We start from the raw sequence: 15,589 nt of genomic DNA, 5'->3' as shown, positions 1-15,589 counted from the left end.
GACTTGAATATCTGTCCTTAGAAACACGGGATCATAGCCAAAAGCACCAACGAGGAAGAAATCAGGAACGTAGAGAAGACATCAGCTCACTACTAAACAGATCCACATCTAGTGCGCGAGTAAAGCCTCAGCGATCTCTGATCATCCAAGAGATGGGAACAGATCTGGCATTTGCTTTGCTATAAAACGTAAACTCTTTGACCAGCCTATACGTTTGACCATGCGGTTCTTAGTTACAGAATGTACATTGCTATGATTAAGGATGGCATGGTCAGAAATACATAAGAATAGAATGGATCTTAAATGCTCCTCGAATAAAGTCCAAATTTAATCGGCAAAGTGCTGGAACTTTTTTCTTATCGTCTTTTGGACATACAAGAAGTTATTATATAGTGGTTAAATTCTGTCTCATAAAATGAAATTAATGCACATGTTAACCAGCATAACTGCATTTCCAGCACCTATTTACTATTAAACCATTAGGGACACCCAGTCAATGCTTTACTTTAAGGCTCCGAAAACTGTACTGGCACTACTCCTGGAGACAGACTCCCTTTCCAACAGGCCCCATAAGCTTTCCTGACATTAGGAATAAAAATATTAAATAAAGTAGTATCCGTGAGTTTCTTCCCTAAATCGTTCACTTTATATATGAGATATAGTGAACATATATTAAAATACCGATCATCATCTTCACAGTTTTCCTGCGCTGCTCCGGCCGCTTCTTGGTTTAGGGACTTTAAATCAGACTTGCCAGATCACACAGGGGATTATGAGCAGACCGGAAGTTGCTTTCACAATGTAAGTGTATGCAGCCTCATTCTTTACCATCATAGGCTTACACTGAAGGGAGTAGCACCACTCCACACATTGGTCCCTGTGTGAGCTACCAAAGAGAAGGAGCGGTCACATGTCCCAGAAGATGACTGGATCATTGCTGGGAACAGGAAGATGGCGATCGGTAAGTATTTTAATTACATCTCATACATAATTGAAACAATTTAGGTAAAAAAAATAAATTAAAAAAAAAATGTACTGAGACTTCTGTAACTTGAATTTGAAAGCTGCTTTGTTCCATTCCTCTATTATTCCTCCTATAAGTTAAAGGGGTTATTCATTACTCAGACAATCCCATTTCAGTTGCAATATTCCACTATGTAGAGTTACAACACCTTATACTCCCTCCCCCCTCCCTCCTGTTTCGGCGCCGTTCCAGTGACATTGGAGGCCGGTCTCCCGGGGCTCTCTTGCCGTTGTCATATAAGCCCTACAGCCATCAGCGGCCACTAATGGACAGCTTCACTAGCACTTCTTTCAGCGTAACAGAAATCAAGAGTCAGAAAGCAGCAGCACCTCTCACTTCTTCCAGTTGTTAAGCAGCGAGAATGAAGCGACATTAGTGGCCAGAGATTGGCTGCAGGGATCACATATCATGTAATATAACGGTGTCACACAAGCCCCGGGAGACCCCGATGTTGCTGGAATGGAGCTAGAACCAGAAGAAAGTGTTAAGTGTTTTTATTCTGTGTGGGGAACACAGTAATTGAGAAGGGGTTGTCATAGTAGTAGAAAATCCTTGTAATTGATGAGCTTACAATTGGGTGTTACTAATGAGCGTTGACACTGATGACTGTGTAGACACACTCCCTTTGATAATGGAAAACGTAACACTCAGTTGTCAATTTATCAATAAAACAACGGAGGAAGGATACAATGTAAAGCAGGGGGGGGGGGGAATTATGCACCAGAATTATTTTTTTGGGAGAACATGAGTATTTACTAAAACAGTAATGTCCGATTGGTTCTCTATGTTGGTCTTTTATTTACAGACTCCTTAGGAATGTTGGAAAAATCAGCAGGTGATAAACTTATTTTCTTAGAATATCGGTCAGATTTATAGAAGTTGGCCCTTTAAGATGTACAGGAATTTATGGTACTGAACCACTGCATGAACTGGTCATCATAAAGGGGAAAGGGGCTGCTAAGATTGCAGATCAGAATGTTACAGATCAGGAAATACCTGAAGGGCGGAGGTAACATTCACGCCAAATGAAACTGTTGGACATTTAATTTTCATTCTATGATAACAGCTTCTAGCGAAATTTCAAAAATATCCAAACCAACCGAGCTTAAAACCGGTGGAACTGGTACGACTGGTCTAACAGCGAGGGAATAAATGAAAGTTTCTCTACTATGCAAGGTATGAAAGCGTAACAATACATTCTTAAGCTTTTAGCTAAGAAAATAAAGGTTTTCTTAAGCAATTAAGAAATACACTGTACAGGAAGGAACAGTGCAAAGGTTTCCACATGGTTCACAGAGACCATTATCTGGGTGTTCAGACAGCATGTGCTGTATTTACCATGCAGCTATCTAAGCACCTGTGACTTCATTCCCTTCCTCCCAGATAGTATTGTAAGACTTGTCCAGTTTAACTAGAATTGTAGGAAACATTTCTCTTTAAGGGTGGGTTCCAGCAGTGCACTAGAGGTGCATTTTTTTTCTTTTGTGGTTTCAGGAAAAAAAAAAGCAAAAAGAAGCACATGGGAGCAATTTATGAATCCAATCTGTATGGAAATTATATACATAGAATAATGGAATTATATTATTCCATAGTGCAGTATAAAATCTAATCAGCAAGTTTTCTGAGGATCAAAGTCAATGTGATGCCACATTAAAATGAGGAAATCGAGTGATCTTATCAACTTCTAACACAATATGGTGTGACAGTCACTGGTGATATATGTGAGGGGAGATATGTTTCACTGCGGATACTAGCTTCAATGAACTAAACCTAAAAGGTTTCTCCAGCAAGTTATGTGTTGGGGGGTTAAAACACCATTTTAAAAGGGATTGTTTTTTTGTGAATGACATTGTGAAGGGTGGGAGGTCATTCACCATATCTCCACCTCAAGGGTGTGGCTGGGGAAGTTAAATGCTCAGTGTTTTTTTTTCTCTGGTGTGGTCTGGAGAAGGAAATCTCTAAACTGTGTGTAGAAGCCAGAGAGCTCCACAGAAGGACTTTGTGGTGAATCCTTAATGTGCGACCCAGAGCGGGCGAAACCCCACTCGCCTATGGACTGTGCTATACTTTATCTTTTTGTTTTTCGTTATCCCGGAGAGGCCATGTTTATTTTGTGGAATCCTGCTGTGGTTTATGCCATATATCAATAAACCTGCAGGAAGTTAACCCGAGACGTGTTTCCGGTGTCTGCCTCTGAGACCCAAGCAAGTTGCTTTACCACAATGGTCATAGGTACTAGAATAGCCAGAGCCAAACTTGTCGGGTTTTCTTGTGCAATAGTGTCCAGAATGCACCAAGAATGGCAATGATTTAAGAAAAGTGTTTAGCGATAGGGAATCCAGTGGACATAAACTCACATTGAAAGGGGTCAGAGGAAAATGTCCAGAATAGGTCTGAGTGGTGAACAGGCAAGAAAATTGTAGTCCAATGCAACACAAATGAATGATCTGTCTGAACACACAGCTCAAAGTTCCTTAGCACAGATCGAAAACCAATTCAAGCACCATTGCTACTAGAAAAAGAACAGAAAAACAAGCTTCAGTAGCCAAAAGAGCACAAAAATTAAATAATTGGTCAGCAGAAAACATTGCCTGGTCAGATGAATCCAGATTTTTGCTGCAACATACTTAGAACTGGTACAAGCAGCATAAATTGATGAATCCTGTCAACTGTCAACAGTTCAGGTTAATGGAGATGAAGTAATTGTGTGGAGAATGCTATCCTGGCATGTACTTGGACCTCCAAAATTCATGGATGAGAGTTCAGACAGTATGGCTCACCAAGTTCATTCCGTCACGGCAGCTGTTTACCCTAATATAGACACTTTATACAACCATTGGGGCATAATCCTGCTAGTCATGGATTGGTCCGAGGAACATGACAGTCACCAGATCTTACTCCTATGGAGCATCTCTGAGACTGCGTAGAAATGGGGCCTTACAGAGCAGATCAGTACTTCCATTTAATATGCGGAAATTATAAGAAACCATCTGTCTGCCTGGGTCAATATTCCTGAAGAAAAAGATTAATACCTAGTAAAATCTATGACATGACAAATTGCTGCAGTTATGAAGGCCAAAAAAGGTCCAACACGCTACTAAATGGGTGTTTCTAATACAGTGTCCTTGCAGTGTAAATGTTCCCTTATTCCATAGCTGTCCTGAATATATGTTGTATTGATTTCAGTATATGGAGGATACAGCTAGATGTATGGTTTCAGTGCCTACAGTAGACCCATACCATCCACAAACATCTAGATTGTGGCCTGAACCAAAACAAGAGGAATAACCTTGGTATCATTTTGAATACAAAAGCCCACAGAAGAAAAAAATAAAAAAAACTCTTACCACTCTCTTTTCCCTGAAGTCTATTCCTACTGTTGTGATGAACTTTGAATTAAATTTCCCATCTGTATATTGGTAGAGAAAGCTGGTTTTTCCAACGCCAGAGTCACCCAACGCTAAGAACTTGATGAGGTAGTCATAGTCCCCATCAAACATTGTGAAGCTTGGTTAGTGATCTGCAAAATGTCAAACATTAAAAAGATGAAAATCTCGTTATCCATAGCAGAAACTTCTGGGATTATCATTGAAGGGAACATGTCACCCGGTTTTCCCCTTAGAAAAGTACGGCCAGCATCTTTAAGCCCTCCCCTAAAGCACACTAGTATGCATGTCCCCAACCGCCTATGCAAAGCACAAAAAAAAAAAAAAAAAAAAAAAGACCCTTTATTATATTCACAGACAGCACAGTCCGGTCCGATGGGCATCACTGGTCTACAGACAGCGCAGTGTGGTCTACGATGACCCATAGGTAATGTGCATTCGGCGGCTCTACAATGCTTTACCCTAGTCGGGGTGAAAGATGTGCATCTGTGCAGGAGCACAATGGAGGACACTGTGTGGATGACATAGAAAGTCATCCACATGAAGCAGGGAAGGAGGATGGCGATCGTAAGCAGTGGAAGCACTGGATCAAGATCAGACACGCCCATCCAACCGGTCCGTGCTGTTCAAGTATAATAAAAGGTCTTTTTGTGTCTTGCATAGGGAATTGGGCACAAACTGAATATACAGAATGGCATGCTGTAAAATAGGGAATAAAGATGCAGGTTGTACTTTTTATTGAGAAAACCTGGCGACATGTTCCATTTAAAGTAGAACAATCAGAAAATGTCCTATTGCTTAAGTCATGTTTGTACGTTAAATCTTCATTTTTTTTTATATCACAATTCGTATTAAAAATCTTGCAACATTCACACTGAGCACTGGCACTTTCTTAGCCTCCAAATTCCTGTTTCAGGAAACAACACATGCACAAAAGCCACAATAAACAGACTCTGACCTATCTTTCGGATCAAAGCATCTAGTAAGCGGGTGTAAAGGTCACCGAGAAGAGATCGGGGAGCAAGATTAGCTGTGATTTTGCCTATTGTGATTGGCGAGTCCTGTGTTATTAGCTGTATATTACTTGTCATTGTAATCCTGCCCCTGTCGATAAGGAACACTGATAAGAATGCATCTAAAGCCTCAGTGGCCAGTGAGAAAAATGTATTACTAATGGGTTTTTTTAATGAAAAATCGTTATGCGGAAAATAAATATGGCCAAATTTAAAATAAAAAACACTGATTTAAACAATAAGTCATCTTCTGCTGATAGATGCCCTTTAATCTCATAGTAGAAGTAAGGAGTATTTAAAAAGAGCATATTGTAATTTATTGTCTGGCAGTTTTCACACTTTGTGGTCTTCAAGTAATAATGCAAAAAGAAAAAAAATGAACCCTCAACAATCATCTCAAAACTGTGACCTGTTAACACAACTTAGGTGGTTGAAGGAAAAATAAATGTAGAGCTTTGAATTTCATGCAGTGCATTTAGCATGTGTGAAAAGTATATGCCTGCCTTTAGATATAAAGGTTGTAAAACTTAACACTTACATAACCACTTTTGCATAATCATTACTGATAAATACTTCACAAACTATTGCTCTAGTTCTGTGCAATTTCCTTTAGCTTGTTCTGATCCTTCCTTCTCCCCTGCTCTATACCACAAGTGAGCATCCTGCATCAATGGCCATGATGGCTATACATGTAATGCAAACAAAAGCATGACGTTGTACCGGACCTACTAATCAGAAAAGGTCTCAGGAATTCCGGCATGTAGGAGGAGGTTCCCATGGCTCTGGTCTCTCAGACACAGATGTGGCCACTGGATCAGGGTCCTGAGAATCTTTTTGATCAACCCTACAGACAACTACACCATAACAAGTGTAAAGACATAAGTAGCCGCGGTGCTGTTGCCCATAGCTGTCTGATGGTAGCCTACACATGTTGTAGTTCACATTAAAGGGTTATAAAAAAAAAAAAAAAAGCTCCCATCTTAAAAGATATTCCGATCTGCAGCTTAAAGCCATGGTCCTGGGTCCTCGTCCGTTTGGTGTCTAGCGTTGCATGAGAACATGGCTATTTGTGAGGGGCGCTTGCCGACTGTTTAGTTCAACAGCTGATCCAGTAAGTGCTATAAATCGGCTGCGACAGAAAACGGATTGGTATAACTGATGGAAATAAGCAGCCAGCCCCCTTCACACACTCAGAGCTCTGGTCACATCCAGACACAAGAAAAGCTCTAGGTCTGTCACATTGGAAAAAGATATGCTGGGAGCAACAGAATGTCCTTTTCTTCTTCTTCTTCTCTAGACAACCCCTTTAAGCACAATTTATCCAGTCAACACAACTAAACAGGGTACAAGTGTTTTTACTACTTTCCACATGTAGTTAATAGAAGGCACACATAAATAACATGAATATATGCATGGTGAAGTCAGCCTGTGTCAAATTGTTAATGTTTAACTCAAAGTCACAAAACGAGTTAAACAACAACTAATAAAGTAGTCTCAAGACTCCTGAAAAGTAGAGCTTGGAAAACTCTTCCAAACAGCTTTGAAGTTAATGGCTTATAAATACTAGCTGCTCAGCCAGTAAATTATAGGTATGCTACTCATTTACAGCCCTGCTATAATGATGGAGTAAAATTACTATTCACAGTAAAATACCCACAAGAAGAGTCAACATTACAAAAAAGTAACTATTCAGGTCACTAATATGTATCCATAACATCCACATGTTTTACCCATATTACTTGTACTCCTTATAAGGATTTGGTGAAATGCAGCATGTGCTAAAATTCTAATACACTTGTCTAATATTTTTATTGTTTTTTTCCTTTTTTTGCTTACAAAACCAGTCAGCAAAATGTACATCTTACAGAACTGTCAGGGTGAAGGAGCCCAGAGTGAGGAATTCCTTGCCTGCCACACCTCACTGGATTTCACATGAATCTGAAGCACTGAACAGACACTACATGAGTTATGACTAGGCTTATGAAGGTAGCATTCCAGTAGATTTTATTAATGACTAAGGTACTCTTCTTACAATTATGTGTTTGATGGATATGACCTTTACTTTTTAACTTCCAATAACCAATTTACACACAAAAAAAATCCTTACACTGGTTTTGGTGCCTTATTCATAACATGAATACTTTAATGCTTAATCGCTCCACTGAGTCACTTTGAGACACCCAAGACATTAGAATCATGTAGACATAAGTTAGGTCATGGTAACCTAGTTATATACCACTTGCACCATGTCTGTGGGTGTGAGAATGTGTGTATAGAACCATAAATGTGAAGCCTGACATTACATTATGGTCACAATACATTAATATGAGTATCTAAAACATGAGCACAAGTCGGTAATCAGAAGGAAGTGATTCATTTTTCCAAACAAGGTCTGACATATTGTAGCACCCAATATTCACACATGCCATAGGTTCTGCTATAATTAATCAGGTGTTTTTTCTTACTAGGTGGTGGTAAGGGTTTTGATACGGTAAGAGGAGTTTCTATGAGATATAGCTGTTTGCTGAGTGCATTGATGCATATCAATGTCTACATACAGTATTTCCACCTTGCACTGAGCAGAATGGATGGAAAGCGAGGGGAAGAAAAAGGCGACACATTAACACACAGTCTCCACAGAATGAATCAATGTCAGGCTACAGAATGAATGTGGACTGGAAGATCCCAGTATGTGCCAGGTAGCATCAATCCTAGAACAGAGGATGCAGAGAAACTCACCTCCACTGTCACAGGGAAGGCAAATCCCAGCTGGTGTGTAATGGTAAAGGTGGATGTTTAGTAGATGTGCCTTCTCGCTCCACCTGCTTAGCACACATCAGAGCCTACGTGTCACCTGCTTGCACTAATGTCAGTGTGAGCGGAAGGTGTGCCCAATGTCTGCACTTACAGGAAAGCCCAGCTGTACAGTGTCAGGGTGCCTGGCTTTACACTGCTCATGGAAGGGAGGAAATCATTGGATCCTAGGATCTAAAGTGTATTGTTGAGGAAATGTAACAGATTGAAGATTCCTCAATTTTTAATTGAGCTTCAAATGTTGCTTTTTAAAAAGGAGGCACTTCCAGCCCAGCCTGGCATCTTCCCCAAAAATGGATAGGATCTGTTGCATTTCTTTGTTTGTACAAGCTAACAGGGAAAGATCTCACACAGCAGGAAATGTTCATTTGCATAAGGAAACCTGCTACTCTATTTTGCATGATTTCATTTCTGTCCTACAATTAGCCAATTTGTTATGCTTATTGACTAGGCATCTGAAAGCTATGGAAAAATGTTACAATTATAAAAAGGGAGCTTTACTTTACTGGTGAATATTAACTGTAAAATCACTTTTTTTCTATTCCACCAATATAGCATGGGTGGACACGACAGTAGTTTCCCCTATAGCTACAAATAAAACAACAGACTCTTGGAAATTAAGATTTCATTTAAAGATAGAAAATGGGCATCTTTAACATGTTGGAACAACTTAAAGTCATTGTGACTTCCTACTGTAGTCTGATAGAACTGCTTTTACAATTAATAACCATTAAATGAAAATCCGCAAACAACAATGTGAGCAATCATCCTCCCCCATGCTCATCACTAGCCCAACTCACATGATCTTCAAAATTTATATTGGAATTCTATGGTTAGTTAAAAGTGGGGACTGATTCACCACGATTCTTCCGGCATTTGTTCATCGGCATGTCAGAGTCTGGGAGAGCTGATTGCAGTGATAATGATTGTCACCAGGCTTTATAAAACATGTTTTAATTAGAATAATTCTGTTTTTGTGTGGTTTCTGTGTTATTTGTATAGTATTTGTATAAACATACGCCAAAGCACATTAGTGGTTAATGGAATATGGTTTTGGACAGGATTTAATTATTTAATTTTTTTTACTTGTCTTGCTGAAATAATATTTTTAAACTTAAGACATTTCCTTCCTCTAGGTTTGGACACATCCAACTGCATGAAAATTAACTTTGCAAGCTTCTAATTGATCATCCTCTTGTCTATGTTATAGCAAACATACACCATTCTATCGAGCCATATAATAATTGGACCCCAAGTGAGTTTGTTTTATTCATAATTTCGACAAGTCTGGAAGGCAGGTAAGCGTCTAGTGCATCACGAGACATAGCGAGGCGCGCGTGACTAATAGTATAAGTATTTTGGCGCGACTAACTGAAGTTTTACACCCAGTCGCATTTCCTGGTTGCCGACCCTTGCTACACACAGATGTTCTTAATAAAGACAGTTCTCAGTCGAGACATTGGACTATATCCATTTTGATTTCTTGCCGGATCAAAATAAGTAACACTGCAACAAGACCTACAGTCCCATTTTCTATTTTGTGGTGCTGAGATTTCTACTTCGATTAGTCTGGACCACAAGTCCCTTCCTCAAGCACACTAGATTTAAAAAAAGACAGTGCTGCTGGTCTGTCTCCTTCACTAACTGAATGTTAAAGGGCTATTCTCAAGTTGTCTCTTGAGCAGCTCAGAGCTATGCAGTCTCCTTACTTCCTGGTCTCCGGGAAGGCGGTCACTCCTCCTTGAGTGACAGCTTTGTGAATAGTAGAGCTGTAGTATTAGTAGAACTATAAAGCTCAGCACAAGTTCTGTTTGATCACATTCAGCCCTTTGTTCTGGAGTGTACACTGCTATCACTATACTTATACAGAGATAACAGGGCATTTACACAAGTACACAGTTTGGACAGCAAGAGCGGAGAGCCGATTAGAAGACATAAAGACCTGCTCTGAAAGCTGTGGGCTGGAGATGCAGCTTTAGGCTATGTGCCCACGGTGCAGAAATGCTCAGGATTTTTTCCTGAGCGTTTCTGCATCTTCCTGGCAGAAAAAACGCATGCGGATTGTACATGCGTTTTCCTGCCAGGGACATGCGGAAATGAAGCGTTCTTCACTGGCATTTCCACATGTGGGTGTCAAGCGCTTTCCAAGCGATTTTAGCATCACTTGGAAAGTGCTTGACAACTCGGTCACACTATAAAAATGCATGCAAACAGCATGGATTTATATAGTGTGACCCGAGAGAATGGTTAAAAATAAACCTATACTTACCTTCTGATGGCCCCTGCAGATCGCGGTACACTGAACTGAAAGACCTGCCGTCACATGACTGACGTCACCGAAGGTCCTTCAGTCCTGAGCGATCTGTCGGCAACCAGCACAGGGAAGGAGTCCGGGGGCCTTCGGAAGGTGAATATAATCTTTTTTATTTTATTCTTCTTTTACAGCTTTTAATGGTACCTAGGTGTGGAGGAGAGTCTCCTGTCCTCCACACCCGGGTACCATCCGCACATTAGAACGCGCCAATTACACAAGTACAGATGCAGTCTTGCAGAATTGGCGCGTTCTAATGCAAGTCAATGGCGGTGAAAACGCAGCACTTCCACAAAATAATTGGTAGTGCTGCGTTTTTTTCCGCAATGATAATCCGCAGCGGAAATTTCCGCAGCATGATGCACAGCACATGTGGATTATCATTGGGGAACATGGCAGGCCTTCTACCATGCGTTTTTTAAGCGTTTCTGCAGCATTTTTGCCGCTGCGGAAAAGCTTAAAAAATGCATCGTGGGCACACAGCCTTAAAATCACTTTGCGAGAGGATAGGGAGAGGGCAGGGGAGGTGAGCATCTAACTGCACTAAAGAAATCAAAAGGTTGGAGAGAGCTGACTGGAGTGTTAAGAGCCAACTCGCCTCATGGAATATAACAACTGCGCACTTTTGGCCAGGGTCTGGAATCCAAGCTCCATGGAAACAAGCTGTACACTATAAAAGCTCTCATTGCAGGAGAATGAGAGCAGATATAAAAAGACAATTGCAAACTTGCTCATTTTCATACTGTCTAAAGAAATTTAAGATCTTGAGAATACCCCTTTATAAAAAGTAACCTGTAACTAGGTTTTTCCTATATAAACTAAATCCACCACCTTTAAGTTGTTTTGAACAGCACTCGACGAGTGCCCAACTCTCCCATATAAGAAAGTAACTTTTATAATCCTCTCATACCATCTGCTAATCGATTTGTCCGGTCCGATGGGTGTCACTGGTCTGTGCTCCGGCGAAAACCCTGATCCATTATAAAACTGATGTAAACAGATTGATTTTAAATAGGACATTTTGGCAGTTTGAGAATGTTAAACTGGCCACCTCATGAATAGTGGCTGGAGAACTAATTAAAATGTTGTGTTACTCTGTAATTTCTCATCTCCATTGAAGAGATGTTGGCTTATAAAGTTTAGATTCTAATTTTTACCAAGAAATTAGCAGAAATTCAACCATGGCGGCATGTATATTGCCAAATAAGCAAAAAGGTGTCATGCAGAAGATAAAAAAAAAAAAAAAGGAGCATACACTTTCTCTGTGAAACATTTAGTGAAACAGCCCTGCTTTCCTAAGTGATTTCATTGCCGCCACCTAATGAAATTACAAGTGGGGAAGTGGAGTAGAGGTGTTTCATTACAAACACCTGCTGCAGATCAGATCTAATCTCAAGACACTATCAGTGTGGAGGGACAGAAGCTGGCAGTGCTGTGAGATAAGAGCTGCAGAGGTGTTTGTAATGAGACACAGCTCTGCTCTACTACCCTTTCCCTCTTGTAATCAAATTAAGTGCTGGCAGGGAGATCAGCGAGTAGAGCAGAGCTGTATAGAATTACATGTTTCACGCAAAGAAAGTCAGATCTGACACCTCTTAAAAATTTTTTTTTTTTTTTTTTTTTTATAACATTGCAGTCTATGAAAAATGGATTGAAAAAGTATTTTCATAAGTTTGCATCTTTTTTTCCCCTCTTCTAGAAAGTTTGGTGATCTTCTTATATTAACCCATGTTTTTGTTCTTTAACGGATGCAACAAAATAAACTTAAAAACGGGAGTTTTCTTGGGACAGGCTATCCATAGCCGATTAATGGGAATGTAACATCCGGCACCCCAGTCACTTAGCTGTTCTTGGTGGAGGTGGCGCATGTATGTACTCAGCTACAGAGCGGAACTACACAGCTCCGTCAACTCTATAGCGGCCAGGCACTAAACATACACGCCTATTCATTTATATAAGGGTGGATCGGCAATACCCTGCTGTGGCCACTACACAGTTGACAGAGCTGTTGTAGTTCCCCTCTGGAGCGGAGCACATCCATCCGCCGCCTGCGCTGTGAACAGCCGTGGGGTGCCGTTGTGTGACATCCCCATCAATACAAAGTGATGACCTTTCCTAAGGGTAGGCCATTAATATAAAGTGCCGGGCAACCCCTTTAAGTTTATTTTGTTGCATCAGTAAAAAAAATAAATTACATTGGGGAGTATCAGGAGATCACATGACTTTCTGGAAGAGAAAAAAAAAAAAGTATGTGTGTGGGGAAAGGGGGACTGATACAAACATATTACAATATGTTTGCATCAGTTTTCCATAGACTACAATGTTATAAAAGATTAATTTGTTTTCATTCCACTTTTAAAAAAAGACTGAATTTTTCACATTCTATAAAAAAAAAAAAAAAAAAAAAAAAAACACACATACAAGCACAAATGCAGGTTCAATTAACACCCATTTGACATAAGCTTTTCTCACTACATTCTACGAAAGTCCAAAAAGTATCAGTTTGTTTTGTTTTTTTTTACAGTAAAAACAGATAGGTCAAGTACACAAGAAAAACATGGTGTTATACAGGCCTTCTTGAGCTTAACAATACACTCACTGAAATCAATGGCCTTTGACCACACGTGTCAAACTCTGGCCCAAAGGTGGGTTATATTTGGCCTGCGACAACAGAACCATCACCCCTATGTGGGACCATTATTCTGTATGGAGGACTATGTGGGGCCCATTATACTGTATACTAGTTGGCCCGCGACTGTCTCCAAGTTTTTCATTTTGGCCCTCTAAGGCAGGGATGTCAAACTCAAAATACATAGACTGATTGATGGAGGAGTCCATCTACTTTGGATCCACCAGCTAATAATCATTTAAACTTTAAAGGTGACTACCACAAATTCAGTATTTTACCTCAATATTTGTAAGCCCAAACCATGAGAGGGCAAAAAATGCAGTAGTGGTGACTCCTGGTTTTGGCTTACAAATACCGATATAAAATACTGATCAAATACTCAACATGTGAATTTTAAACATGTGAATGTGGCTAAAGGGTTTTCCAGGCCATTAATAAAAGTAGCACGGCAATCTAATAATGTGTTATGTACGGTTAGGATCCCTTCTTTGTTTTTCAGTCTTGGCGGTGGTCTGGTGACCGATCATATGCGATTTGCACACTTGAACTCACGTGCCAACCGCTTTCTCTTCTGCGTCTCTCATTGCTCTACTGCATTTTAAATAATGACAGAACGGCATAAATATTTAAGTAAGCCAATAATGTTCACTCCAACTGTCGGGGAAAGAGAGCTGCAAGAAGAGGTTACATGAATCCAACCCACAGAAGCCTTGACTTTCTACTTGTGCATTCCCTGGGGGGGGCTTCACCTGCCACATGGGTATGGTTTCTTTTTATTGAATTATTTGATGGTGGTTTTTCTGACATACTTTCATTTACACATGTGTGACATAGGACAAATTGTATACATGTCAAGATTCCACCCATCAGTCGTAATATAATACCTTCTATACTTGCATGTTGGATGTGTATTCCCTACCCCATGGTTTTTGCTTGTTGCTATTTTGCCTGTCTTGGTTATTTGTAAGAATGTTTTTAACCAGTATTTAATAAAAATGTATATTTTATACACACTCCCTTTGCTCCTCCTATTTTCATATATTGTATACATATGTAGACCTCACACTAAAAGGGTATACTCAAGTTTGGAGGTCATCGACTATCGACGGGATAGGAAATAAGTTCCAGATTGCTCAGGTTCCATCTGCTGGTAACCCCACCAATCCCGAGAACTGGGGCTCCGAAGAGCCTAGTGTGAATGGAGTGGTGGTTGGTCATATGCACTGTCGCTCCATTGATTCTCTGCAGTATCCATAAGTCCCCATTAAAGGGAAATTGTCATGTAAAAAATGCTGTTAATCAGCAATTTAATAGCATTTTAAAGTCATGTGACTGCTGGGAGGAAATGAGCATTATTCCTCCGGTTTTCAGCCTTCGAGCCGCGGACCAGTAACCACGCCCTGGCACTGAGTGACAGCCGACTCAGCAGTGCATCAGTACAGAACCAACTGTCAGTCAGCGCCTCTATGCTGAAAACCAGAGGATTAAAGTTAATTTCCTCTCGGACTTCAGGCTTTCAGTACTTTAGAACGCTATTAACATGCAGATTAACTGCATATCTGCAAATTAATAACTTTTTTTTTTTTTTTTTTTTACAGAACAGGTTCCATTTAATGAAATCTGTCAGCAGTGTTTTGCTATGTAATCTGAAGACAGCATGCTGTAGGGGTTAAAACACAGATTTCAGCAATGCCCCTCTTATGGAGCTCCATGGTTTTGTTTGCCTGCAATTACTGTTGTCTTATTATGCATTAAAATAATAAGCATTGAGGAGAGGCCTTGACAAGATAAGATTCTTCCTTAAATGATACATACATTTGCACAACTATATTTCCCCGTTTTCTGTCTCGAGTTATGGTCACAGACTGCAAACACAACTTGCATGTAGTATGATCAAGCACGCTAATCCCTCTGACCTCATCTCTTGATAACTTACAGTCAGATGAAGCAGAGAAGGGAAGTGCCTCTGACTGCAGGACCACCGATCAGTAGCCAATACTACAGTTGTGCTCAAAAGATTACATAACCCGGCAGAGTTTTTCTCTTTCTTGGCCTTGTTTCAGAGAATATGAATGATAACAAAAAAACTTTTTCTCCACTCATGGTTATTGATTGGGTGAAGCCATTTATTGTCAAACTACTGTGTTTTCCCTTTTTAAATCTTAATGACAACCAAAAACATCCAAAGGACCCTGATCAAAAGTTCACATACCCTGGTGATTTTGGCCTGATAACATGCACAGAATGGGTTTAAATGGCTACTAAAGGTAACATCAACACCTTTGACTTGTTTGCTTGTAAATCAGTGTGTGTGCATAAAAGCTGAGTGAGCTTCTGGAATCCAGACAGACTCTTGCATCTTACAATCCACAAACATCAGTGGCTGGATGCAAGTCATGGGGAAAGCAAAAG

The 15,589-nt window shown here is 40.2% G+C and overlaps 1 protein-coding gene across 7 annotated transcripts in view; it reads right to left on the bottom strand.

The window, feature by feature from the left end:
- RAB27A (RAB27A, member RAS oncogene family) overlaps nucleotides 1-15,589 on the bottom strand; it is a 93,803-nt gene that overhangs the window by 48,702 nt on the left and 29,512 nt on the right. For 5 of the 7 annotated variants that reach the window (XM_073653007.1, XM_073653006.1, XM_073653008.1 and 2 more), the window contains one exon: nucleotides 4,372-4,544. In XM_073653007.1, coding sequence (XP_073509108.1) covers nucleotides 4,372-4,524 — 153 coding nt within the window. In that variant the 5' untranslated portion in view covers nucleotides 4,525-4,544. Of the gene's footprint in view, nucleotides 1-4,371; nucleotides 4,545-8,162; nucleotides 8,323-15,589 lie in introns of those variants that run through there. The other 2 variants (XM_073653005.1, XM_073653012.1) reach the window with 1 other exon arrangement.

Source organism: Phyllobates terribilis, unplaced genomic scaffold (assembly GCF_046119375.1).
Source record: "Phyllobates terribilis strain yellow unplaced genomic scaffold, ASM4611937v1 Scaffold_11__3_contigs__length_659146591, whole genome shotgun sequence".
NCBI classification, from domain to species: domain Eukaryota; kingdom Metazoa; phylum Chordata; class Amphibia; order Anura; family Dendrobatidae; genus Phyllobates; species Phyllobates terribilis.
The sequence above is the reverse complement of the archived record's forward strand: the minus strand, read 5'-3'. Positions and strand labels throughout refer to the sequence as shown.